The following is a 24,585-nucleotide window of genomic DNA, read 5'->3' on the forward strand; positions in this document are numbered from 1 at the left end:
TGATATCTTTATCCTTCCCCGTGACCATAAGGTTGACCGCCATACCTTTCTTCTCCGCCATAAATTCACCTTTAATCCTACGGAGGTCAATATATTTTCCTTGAAGCAGTTCCTTAGACAAGTTAGAAGGAAAGTTGGGAGGTTTAACCCTATCATTAAAACCTTCCACCGCTTTAGAGAGATTGGGGGCGTAACCTCTGACTGCTTTAGATAATGCAATAGCACTTTCAGAACAGTTCTCCAAAGACGAAGGACCTTCGTCCACACGTTCAATCCATTCCCAAGTTTTCTCCATTTTCTTTTTCTTGGCATCGGACTCGTCGTCTTCATCATCATCATCATGGTCGCTCTTGTGTCCTTTATCTTTGACGCGTTGTCTGGAAACAAAGGGGGAGACTGATCTCGAACAATTCTGACGGACACCATTCTCCTCATCGAGCATATGTCTAGCTCTCTGGGCGTTATTAATTTCTTTCTGAGTGAGGATGTGAACTGCGTTAGATTTAAAAGGGGGGGTTTTTGACTTTGAATGTTGACTTTCAGGCACGACATCGGGAAGAACCGGATTGTTGCTGAGATCAAATACGTAGACTGGAACATCCTCTGATGATATAGGTACGGAAGGAACAGGGCTGTTGTTTTTGAATATCGGACGGTTTTTAGCTCTGTCCAACTCGATAAGGTCGGTAGCAAATTTTGACCAAGGTTTATACCAGTTCTTGGCAGCAAAAGGGACAATCTCTGCATATTTAGATCGAACCCATTGCATGGATTTTTGGTTGGAACCCTCTGCCGATTCATATTTGGTTTTGAGAAGTTCCAACTTCTCGGCGGCCAGTCTAGCCGTTTCAAAGTCGCCAGAAACATCGCTCATGAGGATTATAGAGAGCTTTTGAGAATACTTTACTAAAAAGTTTTATACTATAGAAGATTTGTTTGCAAAATATCAACGAACTAATGTGAGTTGATTCTTGATGATGAAGAAAAACCGATTGAAAGGATTGAATTCGGTGAAGTGGTAAACAGCTAGAATGACATCATAGCTGTGGATGGGATAGATAAGCAATATCCGACCCGTCAGTATTTTTATACATGTACAAGACCAAATTTAATCCCCATTCCAATCGGTTAATACAGTAGACTCTGAGAAAACCGATAACGGAAAAATTTGGACTAAATCTATTGGTTTTGAAAGAGTATTGGTTTTTTCAATTCTCTGAGAAAACCAATATGAATCAAATTGCAGCAAAAATATTGGTTATGACAGAGAAATATGTGAATTGTATTGTATTATACACAGTTCTTAAGAATTTTTAGAAAAGAAATTTGTGAGGGTTTGCTGCTTGGCAGCTTTGACATGAACTAGGCGGTAATGTCTTACTGAGGCCCTGATGGCGCGTTCAAACCCTTTCACTTCATCATTTCCTTCATAGGCCATATATCCCAACATAATCTCCGAGGCTTTGATGAACTTGTGATGAGTTGGTCGAGGTGGTGGTGGTGTTTCTTCAACTGCAGCCTTCTCTTGCATATCTTCTTGAACACTTTCAAAAATTTCTTCGGGTGTCCATTCTTCTAACCCACTTGAATGCTCGCCAATTGGATTCATGAGCTCGGATAGTGACATTCGATGTAGTTTATGGACAAGATTTAAACTTTCAAGACTGTCCAAGTCAGATCTTAAAGTGTCTCTGGCTTCATCATCGATTATCGGATCCAATTCGAGATCTTGGAGATGGGTATGATTGTCCTCAATCTTGACCGATCCGTCTGGATTTCGAGCAGAAAGAATGCCAGACTTTCTCCAGCAGTTTGAAATTGTGGTGTTGGAGACCCTAAACCAGGCCTCAGAAGCGAGTTTCATAGCATCCAGCTGATGAATCTTGTAAATCTCACCAATTGGGATTTGGAGCTCATAACGATCAATTGCATAGTTGATAAATTCGGATCGATAATAACACTTGAAATTGGCAATGATGCCCGCATCAAGTGGTTGAACGTGAGAGGTAAGGTTTGGGGCGAAGAATTCGAGGCGGATGTTTGTTAAAGGTCTGTCTGGGTTGACAGAGTGACCGGAAAAGTTGTCAACAAGAAGTAAGACATTGCGACCCTTCAACCGAAGCTCTTGATCCCAGGATTCAATCCACTCGCAAAAGATTTCGGTCTGCATCCAAGCTTTCGTGTTGTTCCGATAGTAAAAGCCGAGTTGCTCGCCTGTCTTCCCATTAAAGCATACAGGCCTATGAGCTTTTCCTATGATTAAAGGACGGCGCTTATCGGATCCATCGGCATTGATTGCAAAAGCATATGTCAGACGACGCTTGTCTGACTTGATCCCAGACCTTGCATTAAAAGCTAAGCCCTTATCCGGTGGCATTCTACAGAAGGGTAAACCACATAAACAGATTGAAAAATATTCAAATTATTGTAACACAGACGTACCCATAGAACAGGCCAGTCTCGTCCATGTTATAGATATCGGTGAGATCATAGAGATCCGTTATAGCACGCACACGGGACCTTTCTGCAGCCACAGTATCAGGTGAAGCTGAACCAGCTTCGCCATGACGTTTAACGGAACGTAGACCCGTTCGACTTTTGAAACTTGTCAACCAACCCTCAGAGAGACGAAGTCGGTCTTCGTCTGGTACCTTGAAGAGGTCCGCAAAGCAATTCCACATCGCACGCATCACTGAGCCAGTCAAGATAAGACCTAGGTGTTCAGCCTGTGTCACCCAAGTCTCAAGTGCTTGGGTCACTTGAGGATGCTCAGTGCTAGTTATTCTCTTCGAGTGAAGACCAATCCCAGAATTGTAATCGCTTCGAAACTTGTTCTCATTCTCTTCTTTCAACCATTCCAAAAGTCGAGGCTGTCCAAATTGCAGCTCAGGATACAATTCTTGAAATCTTCGAGCAGTCTTAATTTGCTTGCCCCCATTAGCATGATGCCAATTTAGAATCTCGATTCGCTGAGAGAGCGTCGGGTTGACCTTCTTCACGACTTTGGCCTTTTTCTTTTCAACCTTTTTTTTGGTTGATGAGTTTGGCTGTGAAGTCTCCGTATGTTTACGCTTGTCTGAAAACCAAGTCCAAAGGCATTGTTCATTTGAGAAAGCCAGCTTCAATTGGTAACGATGAAAATTTTATAGACTCACTGTTCAGTGCTTTTGACATCATTGGACGTGTCTGATCAGCCTTTAGAATTAGCACCTCTAATGCAGCCTTCTCCTCCTTGTTGAGGTCAATGGCAGCACGAGCAACATCCCCAACTTCTCTGATGCGCTCTACCAACTTCCATTCATCAACAAGGTTGGCCAATTGATCCATGAACCGTTCTTCAGCTTCGGTAAGTTTCTTTCCTGAGCTCATCAACTCTTTCAAAGGTTTTAAGCGAGTGTCATTCTCGGATTTCAAGGTTTCGAATCCCTTCTCAATGTGAGAGATACTGTATTTAGAAAGGTCCTTGGAAAGCATGATATGTATGTATCAACTTGTGATTATGAATGAGAGGTGGAGATTCTGCGATGAAGAAGGTTATGTGTATGTAGTTCAAAGTTTGGACTAAAAAACATACAAGAAAACTAAAACCACAAGTCGTACAACCCCCTGAAATTATCGGTTTCAAACCTGGGATACCAAAAAAAAAGTATCACTTATCGGGTTTGACAAGTTTATCGGTTTTGCAATCAAATTTACTGCAAATAAAAAATATTTGACCCAAAAAGTATCAGGTTTTTGAGAGTACAGTCAAACCTGTGCAATTGCATAATTTGGGTGGAAGACTTTTCCTATGCATTTTCACGGGTTATGCAATTCCATTGTCTAGTTTGGCGGTAAAAAGTATCAAGATCTAGGAATTTTTCTATGCATTGTCACAGGTTATGCATCTGCGCAGGTATGCATTTGCACAGGTTTGACTGTATCGCTTTTGACACATATCGCTTTTCTCAGAGTCTACTGTAACAAGTTACCAACTCCTAGTCTTTTGATTTGGAGATGCAGCTTGGGGTAAGAGAAATTCATCATGCATGATCCTCTTGGATTTTGTGTGAGATTTCCACTTGGAAGGAATCAGCTCGGATCGGGCGTACCCGGTTCCAAGTCGAGTCGGACACCACAGGTCGTGCTGAGCTGAACTCCAATGTTTTACCCCTGCTGTTTCGTGGCCAGATCTTGAACCAATTACTCGATCTCCCGATTTGAAGGAAATGCTAAACGTGAAGGTTGCTCCTAGCAAAACCATATCAAGTGCAAGTACTTTTACCGACGAAGTTGGTTTAACACGTTCAATTGCGATACAACCTTTCTAGGCTTTAAAAGGGTTGAACAGAGCTTTTGGTAGAGTGATACAATAGGTTGGACAAATTTAGGAAAACGATAGGAAAGCTGCAAGACTTGAACGGGTTGAGATGGGAATTTTAGCCAAGGCTCATTTATGGCTTGTTGCATCGATTGGTGAGTGTCTGATTCGAGTACTAAATATCATCTTTAAGCAAGTGAGAGTTGTAGAGAAACTCATAGCGTGTGTATTGCGTACCTCTCAGTCTTCTACTTAGGCTTTTTAGCATTGTTGACGATCCCTTACGTTCAAAGAGGGTCAGCTAGTGGTACATTCACTTGGACTTCATGTGCTTTGAATAAACCGAATTTGATCTTTAACATCATCTCCTTGCAGTTTGATTTTCCTACACTGGGTTCGACTTCCCGTACAGGTGATTGCATACACTCTGATCATATTTCTCACATTCTTACCATACGATTTCCTTTGTCAAGGCCGACTTTAGTCAACCTGAACGATACGGGCTCGCACCGGGACAAGTAAGGAACTTATACCTCACCACGCCAGATGGTGCTACCATAGGTGAGCATTTTCATGCCATATCTAAAGCCCTTTTGCGAGGGCATGCGTTGCACAGATTACTTAAACACAGCCTTGTCTGCTACTATATCTAGGGGTCTGGCACGCCCTGCCAGATTTTGTTTATGAACGCCATCTGCGAAGCGGTACACCAGGATCAGAGCAGCCACTAAGTTTACACGCGAGTGAAATCACGGAAGAAACCTTTAAGCAGGCATTAAGGTGAGCATCAACCCAGCTCCTACTCCGTACTCATCATCAAGTTGTCACATGGGCTGACATGAAGTACTCTGGACGACTTGAAAAACAATAGGACACATAAGACCGTACTTTACTCCCACGGTAACGCAGCTTCACGTGCAAAGGGATTTCGTGCTGCTATGGTCAGAGGCTTCACGCGTCCAAGAGGTCTTGAAGGATGTGAAGAGGGAATGAACTTTGTGTCCTATGACTACCGGTTAGTTCGTCTGACATTATGTATCACCGTCCTTGATATCTTGATTAGCCCTCGTATTCGAATCAGTACAGCTACTGATCAAATCTTTTCAATCAGTGGTTTTGCAGATTCTTCCTCTGCCAAACAATTCCCACCCAGTGAATCAGGTTTGATCACAGATGCGCAAACGGTTTGGAACTGGTTAATCAAACAAGGTGGTAAACCCGATCAGATTGGTGTAGTAGGACATAGTCTTGGTACAGCTGTTACTATGGGACTGGCTCATCGTTTAGACGCAAATCAGTTGCCGGGACCTCGGGCCATCAGTCTTATTGCTCCATTCACTAGCCTGCCTGAATTACTTAGTGAGTTTGACTATTGCTAATATCCTGCCAAACAATCTATACATGTATTTGATACCGACAAGATCCATGTGGCTGGTTCATTTAATTCTTTGCCCCAAATCTAACATGACTTGATAACAACTTGAATGATAGAAACTTACGTACTTTTCAAGGTGTTTCCAATCCTACAACCTTTCTCTTACTTCCCTCAACTTCAAGGTGAGTTTGGAAGTCCTTCTCGGTATTTTATGGCTGTTGTAACATAGTCAATAGCCTCAGACTTGTAGGTTTCACAAGAACTGATGATCATCTTCCCGAAATGTTAGATCAAGTGATACGTACCACTCTCAAAACGCATTTCGATACCAAAGCCCGTCTTTCTGAGCTCAAATCAGAAAACACCACCATACTACTCATACACGCTAAAGTAAGTCAAGTCTCATTTAAATCTCTCACTTTCACCCAACACACTTAATTCAAGAGCCAGATTGAAGTGAAGAATCAAATTGATTACAATCCTTCGGATATACTGATACGACTTTCTCATGTAAACAGGACGACTTAGACATTCCAAACTCTCATTCTCACGCACTTTTCACAACTCTTCAAGAACAAAGTGATGAATCGAATGACCAATCAATCAAGACAAACATCAAGATGAATCGTTTGAGTAATTACGGTACTCTTCATTCCTTACATGTTTCTTCGGTTAGCCCTAGACCTCGTATCCTTTACCTAGAAGCTGAACGCGGGGGTCATAATCAAGTTGGCCAGTCTGAGACATCACTTAGATCAGTTGCTCAACTGGTTTGTAGAGCTTGATGAACCATCAGTTACAACTTTGTATGTAGATGTGAATCTTTCCCTTTGCCAAATTTGTTTTAAAGAACTTATGAAAGTGATGGGAAATGAAATTTCTGCTATGAACTACCAAATGGATAATTCTAATGTTCACCAGAGCAGCTTAGTTTCTGATATATGGACACAGATTATTCCGAGCTTGAAAATGTTGTGAAGTGACTGATCTTTTGATCAAATCAGAAAACCTAGTGAAATCCAATTGTGTGATTCACCAATATGTATGTTTGTACATACTATTGAGTGTCATAAGCTTCCATTATCCTTCTCCACTAGTTCCGGTATGTTCTTTTTTTTGAAATAAATCTACCAATTCTCGGCCATCGCTTGCTACGTATAAACCCCGGCACGATGGGACTTAGTTAAGTTTGCCAATTCCCTGGTAGATAATGGCACTGGCAGTATGTGACGATCTGGTATATGAAAGGCACAATGTATGTGTCTATGTACTTTCATTGCAAGTCTTTCAACAATAATGATTCTGACTGTAAAGGCATTTTGAAAGTAGCCCACAGAGAAGGGATTAAGCATTGTGATGGATGATGGTTTACAAGGGAAACACAAGTAGAAGTTGATGAAATTGTGGTGAGATGAAGAAAACAAGATGAAATTAGGTGACCAGGGCCTATAGAAACACTTTAGGATAGTCAATCACCATGAATGGATGGTACAAGAGATCAGCAAGGTCAGGGCATCTTTCCAGATTTGATCACTCCACAGGATATTGATCCTAATCTTGGATGGTCCACTTGAGTAAAGAATGCATGAAGTGCATGATCTTCAATTGAAGTATAATTACAGAATTCATGAAGAAATTTCAAATATGATTCCAATATGGCCTCAAGGTTGGGATTTGTTTGATTTAAAGATTTGACCCTGGCCTCTAAGCAATCAAGCAAGTGTATCACTGAATCTCCTTCTGAAACTAATATCTTATCAATTTCTGGCCACCAATTGATCTCTTTCTGCATTATTCCAAACAGATTCATTCCTGTGGATTTTAGAGTAATTTTCATCAACAAATATGTAGAAAGAAAGGCCTACAGATGACTTACTAGGTGTCCAGAACTGCAGTAGTTTTGTCTGCAAATCAAGAGACCAAGTTTCCCTCTTGTTCATATAGTCTTGGAACTGTATGATAACTCTTGTGCTCTCATCTTGGTCTCTAAGGTGCATAACAAGGGCAAATCATAAACTTAGCATGCTCAAATTTAGAAAATAGGGAATGAGAGACTGACACATCAAAATCCACATTTCCAGTGCGCAATTCAATGATTTTATAGGTGTACAGTTTCAAGAGGTTGTCCACACTCCATTTCTCACCTAAATCCTTGATGTGATTAGGTATGGAAGTTTTGCAAAATTTGGATAGTGAAGCTTTGATGTGTTCTAAAGATTTTAACTGTTGAGTCTCTTTTAGAAAGGTTAAGAGAATGTAAAAGCATATTTTGTAACTTGCAGTTTTTTCCAGAGTGTTAATACCTGATTTAGGCAACATAAACTCATTCAGATATCCAGTTAGGCATGTTACCCTTTCAAGAACGATATCTGGGTTAAATTTACTCTTGAGTTTGACTAGAAAATCTTTTGCTTTGTCTTCATATGTGTCTGCAAGATAATCAAGCATCAAAGAAGATGGGAGTGATGCTTGGTCAGTGACTGATCAATCAACGTAAGATAGTACAGTCATCTTTTCATACTCTTTTTCTTTTTGTGTACTGAATTTTCATTTTTGAAGGCCTCTTTCAATGCTTTCTTTGATATCTGTGATGGTTGTTTGATTACTAGAGTTTGAATCCGTAAAATAAATATTAAGCCAACTAAAATGATCAAATTTAATAGACATGACAAATTCTAGCAGAAGTGCCCTACTTTTATGATTTGCCTTTTGTGTTGTAGCTTTAGCTTTTAACTTTGTTTTTGCACGGGTAGAAGGTACATTTGTCAAAATATTTGAACTCTTTGTTGTTGGCTCCATAGCTCCCATTTGTGTTTCCAGCAATGGTAGATTGAACAGGTCTGTGATTATAGGAAAACAATGATGAAAATGAACAAAATTGTTCTAGATCTCTGTAGAGATGAAATCATCGTGACATCTTTGAGCTGTCTGTTTTCAATAATAGAGCTATTGAAATACCTTGAAAAGCGATCTCCATATCCATGTTATCAAATGTAAATGATTGATTGCAAACTGAGTTGTGCAGCTTGAGACACAGGATGAAGATGCACCAAATTGAAATATTCCACCAAGGATATGTCATCTTTGAGGTCTTCTAGACTTGAGTTATAAAGATTAGTTTAAAATGAGATTGGTTGTTTTAGCTCTGGGAGCTTGAAGTGTGAACATGGATCGACACAACCACTATTCATACATATATGGGTCAGCAGTGAGACAAGGGTTCCATCTCGCGCCGCAATAGAGCCGATGGACTTAGTTAAGTTAGGGTTCCATCCTAGAATATGTAACTACATCTATGTATCATATCTACAGCAGAGGTCATAATGATGGCACGATGTCACTTCTAAGTTCTCAGCAATGAGTTTCAAAACACGGTCTCACATGTTTCAATTTCAGCAAGGACCACACCAGTCATGAATGCAAATGTGAGATGAAGACAATAACTTGGAAGGGCTCTTTTTCTCATTTTATATAGTTCTTGTCCAATTGATGATACTGGATGGTGTATGTCTTGGAGACAATAATCTATGAAAACTATATGTCAAAAAGTAGTTACTATAGTGTTGAGAAGAAGAAAGATAATCAAAATATTAACTGTGTGGTATGTAATACTAAAAACCTACCATGAAAACTGATGAACTCCAAAATTGACTGGAGTTCATTACATACCCTAAAGATCAAATCAAACAGCAGCACATTGTGATACCTCCGGACGCATCAGGGAGAGACTTCAGGTCTCAATACATGTACGAGGGAATCCTCATGCAGGAAGATCTCGACTCCGAGGTGCGCCGGTGCCACATCCGGACTCGTGCAAGCGTTTGTGGCGAAGATGCTAAGGAGCTTGTTGAAACCTATTTTTCTCGACTAGTAAAGTCATGTGGCAATGATGTGGTACATACAATTTCAATTGGCATTTTTGCTTTTGCAGAGATTTGAATAGGGACAATCACGTCTATGTGTCAACAAACAAACTCATCCACCAGACTGACTGACCTCGAATCCGATGCATCGCGAGTTTCGCTTGGCCCTGTATCAGTTTCCTTGGAGATTGTGAACACACAAGTTGCATATTATACAGCGTCATATCTAAAGATCCATCAAGCACCTAAACACCAGACCCATGTTACATACCTACATTTGACGAAAAATTGGCCGGTTTAATTATAATAATTACGCGCAAATACAACATAACATGACATCATTAGACGAAAAGCTATAGATAACTTTTCCAATAAAATAGTAAATATTTATGCAAGTACGAAACCACGGAGACAAGATGATGAAATACAGTTTCTTTTACTTCCACACCCTCACATAAAGTACTCGATCAAGAGGGTACAAGGATGGTGGCTTAAGAAGGCTGATGAAAAGATGCTTAATCAAAATGGTGTCAAGTATGAAACTGATCAGAAACTATAGTATATGCAAAGGTTGTAAAAAGACTGTGTGGTAGTTGAACGATTCCCACTTAAGATATTAACCTGGCCCGGCGTCTCTTGAGCGGAGGAAGTGGGACTGCTTGGTTTTGCGATTGATCCGTATCAGTTGCCAAGTCAATGATCACTGCTCGTTGACCATGAAGAGAGTTTTCTTGTTCCTGCACGTCGCTGATTCCACTACCACGACCAGTGTTAGTAGCCTCTGGTCGTTGTTCGATACGTCGGTCAGTGGTCTTTTTGTTGACACGAGCTGTGATGATATTTCGTTTGCTGATTGGATCATCCCATGTAACCTTCATACTTTCATCGTACTCTTCAAATTCGGGTTGCGCTTTACTCAGGGCCCGGTTAGCGAGAGCCAAGTCGGAAAGGGTACGATGAAGGCCTGTGTCGCTGCCCACTTGACTCTTTTGTAGTCGGCCACTTAGTGAGACATTTGCAGATGGACCAGTACTGTTGGATCGCGAGTGATCAACTAGGCCTCTTTTTCGAGTGCGTCTATTCTCCTTCTCGTTTTTCATGGCGTCTGGCGTAGCATTTCGCTTTTGAAGAAGTTCAAGAAACCCGCCGATTTGGGTGTTGAAGCCTGGTTCTGCAGGTTGTAATGGCGAAGAGCTGGGAGGCAATTCACATAGATGCGATGTCGCTGTGACGTTGATCCCGTGAAAAAACTTGTCTGGGTCCAGTTGGTTTTCAAAATCTTCACTTTCTGCTTCAACTCCACTCTTTAAAACGTAGTCATTGTTCACAGATTGATGTTCAGCAAGGTGTTCACTCTCTGAAGAAAGCCCATTGATTGTTCGAGATGGATCGAGTACGGGTGATCTAAGTCTAAGATCATCATTTAGTTGGAAAAAGTCTTCGTCTTCCTGCAAGTCTGACTCAAGATCATGTCCAGTGGAGGAACTCGGCAAATTATCAGCGCACTTCTGAGAAGATAACGGATACCTTGTCGACCGCTCCGGCACGGGTGAAGTTGCATAGTCTAATGCCAGGCCGGCCTTGTACGTGTGTGGAAATGCGATTTCTTCGGCTCGGATTGTTTTGTTCTTGCACTGAACAATCCCAATACTTCAGAGGTTGACTAACACAGAAATGAAAGGCAACGCTCACCTCGGTTAACCAGCAAGGATGTACTATGAACATGCCTTTGGCTTTTGCAACCTTGAATTCCTTAGATGCCTCATTGCTTCGCTCACCAATGTGAATCAGATGAGTTACAGTTTCGTCGAATCTCTCCACAACGCGCGCGCCAAGTTTGCGACAAGCTCCAACTGATTTAGAATGTCGATCAACCTGGGGAACAAAGCAAAATTAAGTCAGCCATAGGCCAGCCAAACCATGATATATGCGGACAGGATGCAACACATACGGATGCCTTTCTGGTCACATATATGACACAATCGATCAGAGGTTGCGGGAGTTGCAAAGGTAAAGGTACTTGGGATTGACGTTCCAGAGCTGAAGGTAAAACTGCCGACATGGCGGGTATAACGATTGAACTAGCTGAAGTTATTCGTTCACCGCGCGCTAGGGTAAGCAGCCAATCAAGATCGACAAACTCTTTCTCACTCCACGATTTTACTTTTTGCAAGCGCGCACTATTTTTGTCCGGGCCAACAAATATGTGAGTGACGTCGTGACGGTGCGGATAATCTATGAATTTCAGTTTCAAGGAATTCACAGCTCGTTTGAGAATTTGTAATTCGGGAGGATTGTAGCCGCATGCTGAAAAGACATGTTGCTCCGGGGACGGAATGGGATTTAAACGGATGGGTCTAGCCGCCCAGTTGTTATCTGGATCTACAAGCTGGCCTTCGAATAATGACTGTTCTACCCAGCTATGTGCAACAGGGTTGCATCCTGGGGGAATCCATGGCGGACTGGACAGAACGAAGATCAAAGGGCATTTAGCTGTGTGACACAAACAGAATGGTTGATTGAGAGGTGCTGACTTAATATGAGGGACAATGGTATAATCAGCCTGGGCATGATCACTGGTGACTATAGCTCCACAGTCAGTGACTGCTTCGGTGACCTGGCGATGATGCGATGGAGTGCATCCTGCTATTGAGATAGTACAGTTGCGAAACAAGGTCGGGTGTGCCCAAGCGGTCTGGCCGCGGGCATCTTCGACGCGCTGAGACGAAGTATGAGAAGTTGATTCGAATTTAGATGACCGAACGGAACTGAGTTTCTTGACCAAGGACTGTCGGTCAATACTTTTGGGTTGATCTAGCAGGTCGGTGAGACGTGAAGCGGCATTCACCACCTGGGAATTGGACGTCGCATCTTCCTTCCGATGCAGATCTCCAAAGTCGAACTCAGGTGGGTCCGGGCCGACATCAGGACTGGCAGCTCGAGATGGTCTAGATTTGACGCGGTTGAAGGCTCTTGTGGCAGGGAGATCTTGTTCCGATATGATAGAAGCCAGTATCGCAGTTTGACTTCCAGGTCTTGTCGCGGCCCTTTTGATGGCAACAGCCGGTTCCTCCGAACAAAACTCGCGCGTGAGAGCAGGCTTCTCTGAGTCGCCTTTAGAGGCTAAATTTGTGCCATGATTGAGATGCAAGCGAGATGGACGGGGTAAACCTTCTTTCATCAAGTAGAGCGTTTCCGAAAGACATCCACCACGTGCCGCACTATCTTCGAGCCATTCTTGCCAAACAATTTTGATGGAAGCGTCGGTCTTACGAGCGGCTTGAACCTTGTCCAAGTTGAAAAGCGTGGAATCAACATCGGCCGAAGCTTCTGATGACGCCAAGACGATGAGGTGGGTGCAGTCGATGTCAAGATTCAACGATACTGACGCGCCGTTGTCTTCTGCCAGTTGAATAAAGTGGGTACGAGGTGTGGAAGTGCTACCAGTGATCGAGAACTTGAGACTCTGGAATGGTTTCATGGCGTAGCGTTGGGTGATCTGGTTCGAGAAAATGTTTTCAAGATGAGACAATTTGCGTGCAACCGTCAAGATGTGAAACTTATTTGACCTACATTCTTGAAATCGACGTTGTCACCCTCGGTGAAAGAAGAATAAAGAGCTTCAAGCCACATTGGCAGCATGATCTTGATGTTGTTGTCTATGGCGGCCTGACGCAGACAACTTGAGTTGATCAGAGCGGATACTAGAATCGAACTAGAGAGAAATCATACATGGTATTTAGCACTTCCCGGTCTATCGCAAATCAAATGGGTAACATCCAGAGTCAAGGCTTTCGTCACAGTTGCCCCAAGTTTCTCTGCATAGTCTTTTGCTTGCGACTGAGATATGTGGGAATTCCATAGGAAGATGAGTCAATACACGAATTTTTGATCATGATGAGTCAAATTTACCTTGACCGGATCGAGAATACCGCTGAAACAGACAATGCAGCCGGCGAGCAAAGATTTTTCCCGACATAGTGATTCCCGAAATTCACTTTGATCCTCTTCATCGTCGTCCCCTTCAATAGCTAGGGGTGTATTGCATGTTTCTTTGCCTTTTCCTTTGCTTGGTTTAGTAGAGCGATGGGCTACTGAATTGAGGTCAGAGCGCGGAGCCGATGGGATGGGGACAGGCTTGAGTTTAGCATTAGGTACTTTGGTGCCGCCTCGTTTACTCCCGAAGCCCATCGTTCGAGGTGGATATCTATAGGCACTGTTGTACGTGAATTCAGATGATGATGATGATGAAAGTCGAGGTAAAGAGATGATCAGATGATTGGGAGCAACTTGTACTTTTGGTTACCGGCGCGTCGCGGGTCCTGAAATTGTGACCCAGTCCATGTATCCGATTTGGGAAGTGATAACACAACATTCAGGGCCAGACTGGACCCGACTTTTGAGCCTCTTCGGAAAATCAGGCGGACATTATACATAGGACGTCGGCCCAGAATTTTGAACTCGAATCACTACAGTCGACTTTTTCGCGGTGACTGCGTAATCGTACGGTGGCTCTAAAGCGCCACTTGAGTCACTTTGTCAAAATTGACAAAAACAACAAAAATGACCTAAAACAAGCCCCGGTGAACAGGTGCCGACCCTGGACAATGTCCAGACCCGTGGCAATCCTCAATTCATCGAGGTCTCAGTCCATCTTATCAGCACGTTATTTTGTTGATATTCATCACTTTTGTAAGGATTGAGAGATGAAAAGAAGAGGATAATTTTTCAAGGATCTGACAATCTTGTTTAAATAAGTCGGACATTGTCAAAAATGCAGTGAATGTTCAATTTATCGGCGGACATCCAGCAAAATGTGTCTCAATCCGTGATTCCAAGTAAGGTATGCTATGTATATGAGCTGAAAGAGATAAAGCACCCTCAATTTCTAGGAAGACCAGCTGTTTTCAAGAGAAATAGAAGGGAAATAGGAGGATCCCTACAATAAACTCGTCAAAGAAAATCGATCGATTCAATTAACTATATATGCGGTATTCCTACAAGGTTAGTTTTCATTAATCCTATAGCATTATTGTCTTGATCTTGCAGTTCATCATGCTTCAACAACTTTAACTATTGTTTTCCTCAAGTACTCCGCTGAAGTCGATGATGAACATTCGGTGATGAGAAGGCAAAGAAGAATCTGATGATTTGGCCGAGCAGGGTCGGCCAGGGTCGGCACCTGTTCGCCGGGGCTTGTTTTGGGTCATTTTTGTTGTTTTTGTCAATTTTGACAGAGTGACTCAAGTGGCGCTTTAGAGCCACCATAGTAATCGTGTTTGAATCTCTGTTGTCTTACACCACGGGAATTAATCAGTTTGAACCCCGATTGAACCGAATTTCAGTGTCCGGGTTTGAAATTTCCTTGAATTGCAAATTTTGTTCACAATTCGTTTGCAATAGGTTGGCCAATTGCCCTTGAGCGGTACTCTGTTGGCCCCGCGGATGTATGTACAGCTACAACATACACCAACCACCCCATTTCCGACCATTGAGCCATCTTTCCTTTGTCATGCATCCTCAGTCTTGATGCTCTGCACATTGGTGAATCTGTGGTGACTGTTGTTGAAAGGCGTTGTTGTTGTATGATGTAGCTGTACATACAAGGGGCAAGGAGAGTACCGCTTGAGGGAATTTGGCAAACGTATTGCAAACAAGTTGTGAACAAAATTCACAATTTGAGGAAATTTCAAACCCGGACACCGAAATTTGGTTCAATCGGGGTTCGAACTAATTAATTCCCGCAGTGTTACCTTGACCACCACAATCACCACATCAATACCTCAATAATCCCCTTTATTGCTCTCAGAGCTCAAACTTAACTAAGTCCCTTGCCAACGGCCCAAGGCTTGAGCAAGGGATTTTCCTCAAAAACCCAAATCCTTGCGTGAGAAGTAGGCTGTATTCAGCAAAAAATCTCTACATCTTAATATTTTTTTGGCTTATTCAAGTCCCTTTCATGCAAAGAAATAGGATAATGGCCACAAGCTGTTACATAAGCTACAGCTTCCAGAAGTTCCATTTGTGGACTGGAAGCTCTGCTGCTCAGTGATTTGTGATTGGACTTTTTCACCGCTTCCTGCGCAGTGAGCGGGTTTGAAGCCTGTATTTGAAAGCGGCAAAAAACTCCAACCTTGGACCAACCAAAAGTGCAAGTTCCCAGAGACATATTGGAGAGCTTGAAGCACTACAGTTGTTATCACCAAAGCTCTCTGACTGGTTTGGCCGGGGCTGGCCCCGGTCCAACTGGTCAGGGGGTTCCAATAACACCTACTTTCACCAAAACAATCAAAAATTTGGGGGTTTTCACCAATTTTGACCAAACTTTGGTATTTTTTTGTGGGTTTTTATGCTATAAATCTGACTCAACTATGATGTTAAGTACATAGCTAGTTATGTAAAGCCATGAAATATGCCTGTATTAGGCTTGCATCAGGCTCAAATCAGCCTGCGTTCCGACTGGTTGGGGTCTTAGCTCAATTTATTTTTGCAAAAGTGTCTGTACAGGTTCATGAGTACCATTTCTTGGTTCCTCTACACCTGAACAGTCCAAAAATGGGCTTTTCAAGAAATATCATGGCATAAAAAATACCAAAGTACTGGGTCAACTGCCCCAATTGTTCTTGCAGGGAGCCAGTCAGAGGGCTTTGGTGATAACAACTGTAGCACATGTAATAGACTCTTCCTAACAACTTTTCCTTTTACATGGAGTGTTGTTTATATAGCCACAAAGCCAAAAACACAATGTAGTGGTTTTGCGCTCAATACAGCTCACTTCTCAGGCCAAATTTCTTGTTTTTGAGGTACAGCTATTTTGTTATATGTTGTACATTGATAAAAAATGAAAGCCTTCAAATTTTTTTAACTGGATTCAAACCCAGCAACCACTGTATTGTCTGGTTTTCAGTGGTGAATCTTGAAGTTTAATCTGCTTCAAGGTAGTAAAAACCTTTGTTATGTCTTCTCAATGTCCAACATATAACAAAATAGTGGTAAGTTCCTTGCTTGAGCCTTGGGCCGTTGGCAAGGGACTTAGTTAAGTTTGCTCAGAGCTCTCCTATGCCACCCAATCCACCTCCATTTCTCCCAGCAAACAATAAGACCTGGTAGCAATGTGTTTGAACATGCCAAACACGTGTGAAGACACAATGGACTATCAATTCAAAACCTCCTACAATGCAACAGCTAGAGACCCAATCCTTTTGCCATATGTGGAAAGAATTGTTGAATCTGCCAAAAACAGTGATGTTGTTGAACCAGTGCAAACAGTGGGAACTGTGATATTGTTTAGCTTAGTAATGGAAGAAGCAAAACTTAAGCTAAATGTGATGGAGGCCCAGCTCAGGACGTCTAGTGATTTGATGCAACAATTAGAGCAACTATAGTGGTTTGTGTCAAGACTGTGGTGTGGCAAGACTGTGGTAATTGTAATCTTTGGCCTGAATCTACGGCTGGCCACAAATCTAGATTTTGTGAGAAACTGAATACCATTGCAACAGACTTCTTTACACTCTCATTCTGGAAATGATTTCTCAGCTCAATCAAAGACAATTTTTGTATGTTCTCACGATAGAAATTTAGATTTTTTCCTGGCTTTTACAGACTCAAGGGGTCAAAGGTGTGGAGCTACTGATTTGGAGTTACCACTGTCTTGACACAAGCAACCATAGAACAACAGCTGCAGGCCTCAAGCAAAGGGGAATTGATCAATCCAGCTCAACCACTGGTCTCAAATTGACTTCCACAAAAACCCATGTCATGGTACAACTCGACACTTATCATCAATTTATACGTGGACCTCAAACTGGGCAATATATCTCAAGGTTTCATTGACAATATAACTCACCTGATCACCAACAGAGACATCAACCACCCCATAATGGACCTGGTGGAAGAAGGCAAGAGGGCATTTTTGTGGGCACAACAACACAGAGCCATATTTGGTCAGAAAAGGGCACAGGTGACAGGTAATGCACCTTGCTCACCAATCTTACATACCAGATACTGGAGGAGGCTTAGCGGCGGCTATGGAGGAGGACATCCTCATTCAAGCTTATGGACCACTGAATGGTATTTCTAACTATGAGATGGACATGATGGCACTAATTCTTGGATTGTTGAAATAAGGTACAATTTCAAGAGAAAGCCAAGGAAACACTCATTGTTAGTAATACTCAGTGACAGCCAGGCAGCCTTGGAGCTACTAGCCAACCCATCCAACCCAAAATTTACAATACCTAGCAAAGCTGTTACACCAATACCACCAAACCACAATAACAAACAGTACAATTATGGGATACAAAGTTGAATCCGGGAACGGACCCGGATTTTGTCCCAAATTTCCAAATTTCCAAATGGAGTTGACATTTGGGAAAAAAGAGGTGTAATGGCCGATGGAGCAACCGGGGATTCAAAGATACAAAAATCCGGATTTTTTCCCAATATCCAAACTACCGCTAAAAACGGTATCTGGAAATTTGGCAAAAAATCCGGGTCCGTTCCCGGATTCAACTTTGTATCCCATAAATCTCACTATATTGTACACTGGTACACAAGAATATTGAGTTTAACAAAAAAGCAGACTAAGTGGCAAAGGAGGCAGCTGAAATCACACCCAGATAGTCTCATTGTCAATGTGCCTAGGAGTTATACTACAACAGGCCAAAGAGATATTAAAAAGGGGAGCTGTTTCAATGAAAACATTTAAGACAAAAGGAAGATAGCAGTGTGTGGATGACTAAAAGCATTGTGCTTGGATCTAAAAGCAATGTGTCCCTTTGGAGTCCAGAGTTAAGTTTCATGATATAAACTTGGTCATCAAGCTATTAGATAAACCAGTGGTGTTCCCATACCTGGCACACTATATTGAAGATACAAATAGATTCACTCATTTCAGGACCTATAGATAGTTGAAGTTGAACAAACCTCATGCCAGGTCTGTTTTTGTTATGCTCTTATCATATTCTTTCTGCTTTCTTTTTTTCTTCATTTTTTTGTTTCTATTTGGGAGCTACAGCCATTCCGATATTGCTTGTCGCGCCTTTTTTGAAAAGAAAAAGTTTGTGAGCTTGAAACCTAAGTTTTAACTGGTTAAAACCTGAAATTTGGCTGTATCGCCTTGAATTACAGCCAAGTTTGAAGTTTTGAAGAGTAAAAACTTAGGTTTCACTTTTTCTTTTTCAAAACGGAGCGACAAGCAATATCGGAATGGCTGTATGTTGAAAACAAGAGTTCATTTAGGGGATACAAAGTTGAAATCCAGCCAAAAATCCGGCCGCGTGGCCAGATTTCCAGATTCCATTTTTTTCTGGCCACGACTTGAAATTTGGCAAAAAGAGAAATCAACAGATCACTGGCCAGTTCTCAGGCCAGTTTGACTCACCTCAATTCCATATCCGACTCAACACCTCAATCTCAAGATTTTTGTTCTCATCCAACACCAGGCACCCTACAAATCCTTCCTTACACTCTGAGTCAAATCGATCTTCATTACATTCTCATTCTCATTCAAATCAACCTTATCCTCCTTTATGGAATTCAACTAATCATTGAGATCGAGTGAAGATTACGGATTTTTTGAATAAAGGACAATTAACTTCAATGGTACAACAGATCGGTAACAGATCATTTTTCTTCTCTTGATTAATACTTTAAAAGTCATATTCGATCTGATTTAAATCTAATCTACTCTTTTGGTTTTGGTTTTGTTTTCTCTTTAGCTGCTCCATATCAATTAAAAACACTTGAAACTGCAATTTTAGATGTTTTAACTCAAGCTTCAGAACAAAGACTCTTTCAAACCTGTGGATGAATGAAACTGGCAGACAGTAGCAGTTGATCTTAGTCCAAAGACATCCTTGATCTAGAATTTTTGTTAAAGAGTCACTTTTTGGAACTCTGAATTTTGTATTAGATCCCTCATAGAATCTTTTCACACACGAATCAAATCAAACAAGAATACAGATAAGTTTAAGAATAGTCAGACCAGATGGAATCTTTGTGAGAATTGAAGTCAAGAGTTGGTCTTTTTCATCAATCGAAGGATTTGAGATTGATCTATCATAAAGTTCATGTTGTGATTGATTAAATTGTAAGTTTGGTTGACCGAGAAAGCTGCCTTCTTTCAATTCTTGTCAGTTACAGAAATTTGATGGATTCGTAAGGCTTGAATCATTCGTAAGAAAAATCTATCCCGGCGAGATTGACTTGAAACATTGCAAGTGAGTCTAGGTTGTTCTGAACATACACCTTTCTTGAATGTCGTGCTGTTTGAATGGACCTCTTGAGGGCTATTTTGCAATGGTATCAAGTTGTTGCTATGTGAAGTGGGGGCAAGTTGTCGATATTGGATGTGGGACTGGTGGTGTAGTGGAAAGTTGGCATGGAACTTGAAGTCGGGGGATTCAAAGTTGAGAGAATCCGGACTCATGTCCAGATTCCGAATTACCGCGAAAAATGGAATCTGTAAATCTGGCCACGCAGCCAGATTTTTGGCCGGATTTCAACTTTGTATCCCCTAATTGTGACGGCTTGGCAGTCTGTATCATGACAGAAAACATATCAGCATAGTGCTTATCCCTTAAAATAAGTAAATGTTGAACTTCAACAAGGTTGTGCCCCAAAGATTGGACTTTGAAAAGCAAGAAAAAACTATCAATCATTCAAAAAAGATATAGACGTAGAGTCCTCAATCTCACAATTTCAAAACCACTTTTGGAATGCAAAAAAGGTGAGTTTTGGCAGAGGGGATATTTTCTGGAGATTAAATAAATGTAAATTCATAAATCCCCCCCTGCAAACAAAATTTCAGCACTTATGCCCTATTTAAGGAACATAAGCTGAGATTTTGCCTGAAGGCAGAGATTCATAAGTTTACACTTATATATGACACACCTCAGTTTCAGCCACCAGAGATCTTTCAAAATCATGACTTGCTTGTGATCTACGCGTTGTGGAGCTCATAATTATTCTCAGCACAGTCTCTATTTATATTCTAAAATCTCAACCTTGGTTTGTACACACTCTCCTGAAACATATTCATCCATCTCGCCAATTGTGGACTTTAACTCAGCTTATTGTTTGATTTGACAGGGCCATCTTCCTAAATTTGGCACAGCTTTTTCCACGTCAATATTTTACTGAGGGACTTGGCTGCTGCTATTATTTTTTGTTCAGCTCTCTCATTATCTTAATCTGTAAACTTGACTGTGATTTTGATTGTTGCCTCACATTTGTATTCATAAAAATCCTTCACTTCTTCCTGCAGCATTATTTCCTTTAGGCATATAACCTCTACTTAAACTGCACGGCAGATGCCTTTTCCTATCTTTTTGAGACCTGTACATTATGCTTTCAATAGTTCTGACTTCTGACTTCCCATCTCATGCTATTCTTTGGGCTCTGTATCAATCTTTCTCAGTTATATCTACTCTTTTTGCCTATGAATCATCTCAACTCCACTTTTCAATATTACATAATCACTATCCATCTATTGTGTTCAATTCTCTACCCTAGAGCATCCTCAACAACTTACAATACTCGTCCAATTTGATTTCCTTGTTTTTGTGGGTCAGCACTATACTTGTGCATTAGTTACATTTACATACACAGCTAGATAGTGTAGCATGTGGAATCACAAGCAATCTGAAATGAAAAAAAGGGATGTTGGCCCAATATATAGTAGTCCCAAGAATCATCTCATCATAGCAATCAAATTGTCCCGTCTTATCATCAGAACCCCTTATCACAACCCCATGTGGTCTAAATGCATAGCCAACAGTGACAAAGGCAACCCAACCCCCCAAAAATCCAAATTCAAACCAAGGCCTAAACCACAAAGGAGCCATGGAAGACATACTCATGTTGTGATCTGCCAATTTTACCAACAACAACAACAACAACAACAACACACTACTCCAGAAATTTATCAAGATGATGTTGATTTTCATCAAAAACATCAAAATGTTTCAAGAAGAAATTCAAAAACTGAAGGCAGAACACCCCAAAGAATTGACCTGGACCCCCCACCTATGTCTAATCACCCACTTTTGGCCAAATCTTACGCCTGGTTCAACCATTAACCAAAATCAGTTTGGAAAGCTAGCACCAAAACAATACCAAACCCACCGCCTAAGAATGCAGAAATCAATCAATTTTAAGCAGAAACTCTGATTATTCACAAGATTCCCAAGAAAAAACCCTCCAAAGACATGTTCACAATTGAAATTGTATACCCCATCAATAAGGCACTGGTCTCATTGACTGCAAAAGTTGAAGGAAACCTGGTCAGAATCAAAAGCACATCCATCCTCAAATCCGGAGATATCCTTATGAACATGGATAATTGACTTATCAAAAAGTGGCTATTTGAAAAGAAACACAAAGGGACTAAGCTGCCCCACAAATACTTTGAAACAAGCCAAACCAGGTACCCCATCTTATTTGACTTCATCCAAGCCAAGATCAAAGTAGAGAATGCAGAATTTTTCAATAAACTCAGTTGAAGGGAAAAAAACCCCTGAGAAGCTCTTCATTCAGTCATATGACTCGGAGACCCACAAGACATGGAGAAAAAAATGGTACCATAATTGTTAACATACTTGATAGAAACCTAGCCCACAAGATAGAGAAAGGTGGTCTGTACGCCAATTGTATCAGAATTAAAAGCAAGCAATATGTACAAGGTCCTACAAAGTGTTTCAATTTACTAGACCTGTACCACACTCACAATCCTTGCAATAATATTGCTCAATGCACTAATTTTTCCACACAACACTAAAGTAGGTACTGAAAATGACACAGCCCAAATCTGTGCAAGGTGTGTGGATCTTGACAGTTAGAAGACACACAAAAATATACATAGGTATTAAACAAAATTCCAGGTAACACACCAAAACCAAGACAAAGATGAATTAAAACAAACCAATATATTATCAGCTTCCAACATTCCACTTCCCACCACAAATAGAAGCTAGAGAAGACTCACCTCTACAAGGCAATGATAATTCATCCAACCTACCTATGTCCTTTAACAACTTTTTAATTTTTCACTTTAACTGCCAAAAATATCACTAGCACTAACTAAAACACAATACATGATCCTGGCTCTGCAGGAACCATGGGTCAACACATTGAATCTCTCCTTTCCATCTCACAAAGTGTGGCATCAGATCTCAGCCTACAACTACCCCCCAAATCATGGGGGGAAGTACCCAGGGTGGTACTTCACACTACCATTCACACAGGAATTGATTACATTTATAGCAAGAAATGATTCATAATGCATTTGTCAGCATTAAATCTGCATTAAATCTGCATTGGATCTGCATTTTCAATTATCCAATGCATCAAATGTGATAATTATTTCCTTGGGAAATACTTTTGGCTAGTAGTGTTATGATTCCAAACTCATCAAGATGTCCTAAATAACCAGACTCTCCAGCCTCACAGACATCACTCTGAGCATAGACATTAAGGACCCATACAACCCACCCAACTCTTTGAGGGGTTCAGAAACTCTAGAGAGTTGGTTGCCTATACTTCACAGCCACCACATTGCAACACTCATCACCACCTACGCAACTGTAAAGGACAGATGTCCTCACTCGAAGTGATCTTTGCGATAGTCTATCGCGGAGGGAAAGGAGGATCAAGGGGCCACGTAGTGGACTTCGGGATTCTAGAACCAAAGTGATATCTTTTATTTATCTAGCTCCGAAGATGTGAAATACAAGATCAGCTCGATTCCCTAAGGAATATGAAATGTACAAGATTGATAAAAGAGAAATAAGAAAAATAGAAAGAGTATATAATAATCTAAAGCTCACCTAGCTCCGAAGATGTGAAATACGAGATCATCTCGATTCCCTAAGGAGCCAGGATTGCGTGCAATCATTCTGGGAGAAGTAGGAAAAACAGCTTAGGTCTAAGTGTGTGTTAAGTATATGTATTTATTATGTTGTAATGATGTATGCATCATTACAGTCTCCCCCCCTATAATGAGACTTGAGTAGAAGGAGAAAAGAAAATCCAGAAGGCTAAATAAGTTTGTCTAAGTGTAATTGTTGATTTGAGCTAATTGGATGAATGAAAAACAGAAAACAGAGAACAGAGAAAAAAAAAGAGAACAGAGAAGAGAAAAGAAAAAAAAATAGAGTAACAGAAAGCAAAAGCGCGAAGGAGGAAGGAGGGGTAGGCCGAGATAAGTCGTCCTCCGTGTCGATGTTGTCGTGTCGCAGGATCTATAAGGTGAAAGAAGCGTAGCGCAGAGGCCCAATTCGATGCTCACAGTGTGGCCAAGGTAATGCTTTTTTACAACGACGACGGGCTAGAAGGCCTGGCGGTGCATACAAAGGTGAGAACTTACTTTTGGTCAATTGACCCACGCGTCAAGTCCTCCGGTTCCACAAATAGCTTCAGCTTGGAGACGTTGATGACATTGTGTCGTTTGTCGCCCTCAGGCAAGTCTAACCGAACACTTTGACCATTGTTGAACGTGTCTAATACTCGGTAGGGGCCCTCGTATTGCTCTTTCAGTTTGTCTGCGCCTCCTGTGTGTCTGCCTCGCCAGTCTCCAGAGTCGAGAAGAACCCAGTCGTCGGCCTTGAAAGTTATGTCCGAATGCCGTTTGTTGTGATGAAGCACTTGTAGTACCCTGCTGGTCCAAAGGTTGTCTCGAACCTGAGCCCAAGTCCCTTCGCGCTGACGCAGCCACACCTCGAGAGATGGTGGAGAGTCATCAGGGGAATCCTTCGAGGGGAACAAGCTAGGGCGTCGTCCGAAGACCGTTTCAAAAGGTGACAGTCCAGTAGCGACATTAATCGCGCTGTTGATCGCGAACTCGACTGCCGGAAGCGACTCGAGCCATCTGGTCTGGCATTTGGCGGTGAACGTGCGGAGGACTTGGCCTACCGTTTTGTTAGTCCTCTCACTCCTTCCATCCGCTTGAGGGTGAAAGGCTGAGGAGCGGTGAAAGGAGATATTGAGTCGGTCCATCAGGGATTTCCAGAACTTAGAGGACCAGGCCTTGTCACGATCACTGATAATCG

At 41.6% G+C, this 24,585-nt stretch overlaps 4 protein-coding genes across 4 annotated transcripts; 1 reads left to right on the forward strand and 3 right to left on the reverse strand.

Moving 5' to 3' along the window:
* Nucleotides 1–4,409: 4,409 nt before the first annotated feature.
* On the forward strand, nt 4,410–6,460 carry MELLADRAFT_88598 (uncharacterized protein; the record flags this gene model as incomplete). Its single annotated transcript, XM_007411943.1, has 10 exons — nt 4,410–4,455; nt 4,545–4,596; nt 4,676–4,712; nt 4,774–4,861; nt 4,954–5,080; nt 5,172–5,315; nt 5,412–5,659; nt 5,792–5,857; nt 5,965–6,065; nt 6,194–6,460. The coding sequence occupies 10 exons, from the start codon at nt 4,410–4,412 to the stop codon at nt 6,458–6,460; spliced, it is 1,176 nt and encodes a 391-aa protein (XP_007412005.1).
* Nucleotides 6,461–7,182: 722 nt separating this feature from the next.
* MELLADRAFT_108202 (uncharacterized protein) lies at nt 7,183–8,123 on the reverse strand (the record flags this gene model as incomplete). The annotated part of the gene is made up of 3 exons (XM_007412099.1): nt 7,183–7,487; nt 7,552–7,661; nt 7,735–8,123. 3 exons carry the CDS (start codon nt 8,121–8,123, stop codon nt 7,183–7,185), a joined length of 804 nt encoding a protein of 267 aa, XP_007412161.1.
* Nucleotides 8,124–8,222: 99 nt separating this feature from the next.
* MELLADRAFT_108203 (uncharacterized protein) lies at nt 8,223–8,757 on the reverse strand (the record flags this gene model as incomplete). The annotated part of the gene is made up of 2 exons (XM_007412098.1): nt 8,223–8,515; nt 8,634–8,757. The coding sequence occupies 2 exons, from the start codon at nt 8,755–8,757 to the stop codon at nt 8,223–8,225; spliced, it is 417 nt and encodes a 138-aa protein (XP_007412160.1).
* Nucleotides 8,758–9,717: 960 nt separating this feature from the next.
* MELLADRAFT_78268 (uncharacterized protein) lies at nt 9,718–13,729 on the reverse strand (the record flags this gene model as incomplete). The annotated part of the gene is made up of 5 exons (XM_007412097.1): nt 9,718–11,172; nt 11,231–11,413; nt 11,490–13,037; nt 13,112–13,207; nt 13,451–13,729. 5 exons carry the CDS (start codon nt 13,727–13,729, stop codon nt 10,147–10,149), a joined length of 3,132 nt encoding a protein of 1,043 aa, XP_007412159.1.
* Nucleotides 13,730–24,585: the final 10,856 nt, after the last annotated feature.

The sequence above is a fragment of the Melampsora larici-populina genome, assembly GCF_000204055.1.
Source record: "Melampsora larici-populina 98AG31 unplaced genomic scaffold MELLAscaffold_28, whole genome shotgun sequence".
In the NCBI taxonomy this organism is placed as follows: domain Eukaryota; kingdom Fungi; phylum Basidiomycota; class Pucciniomycetes; order Pucciniales; family Melampsoraceae; genus Melampsora; species Melampsora laricis-populina.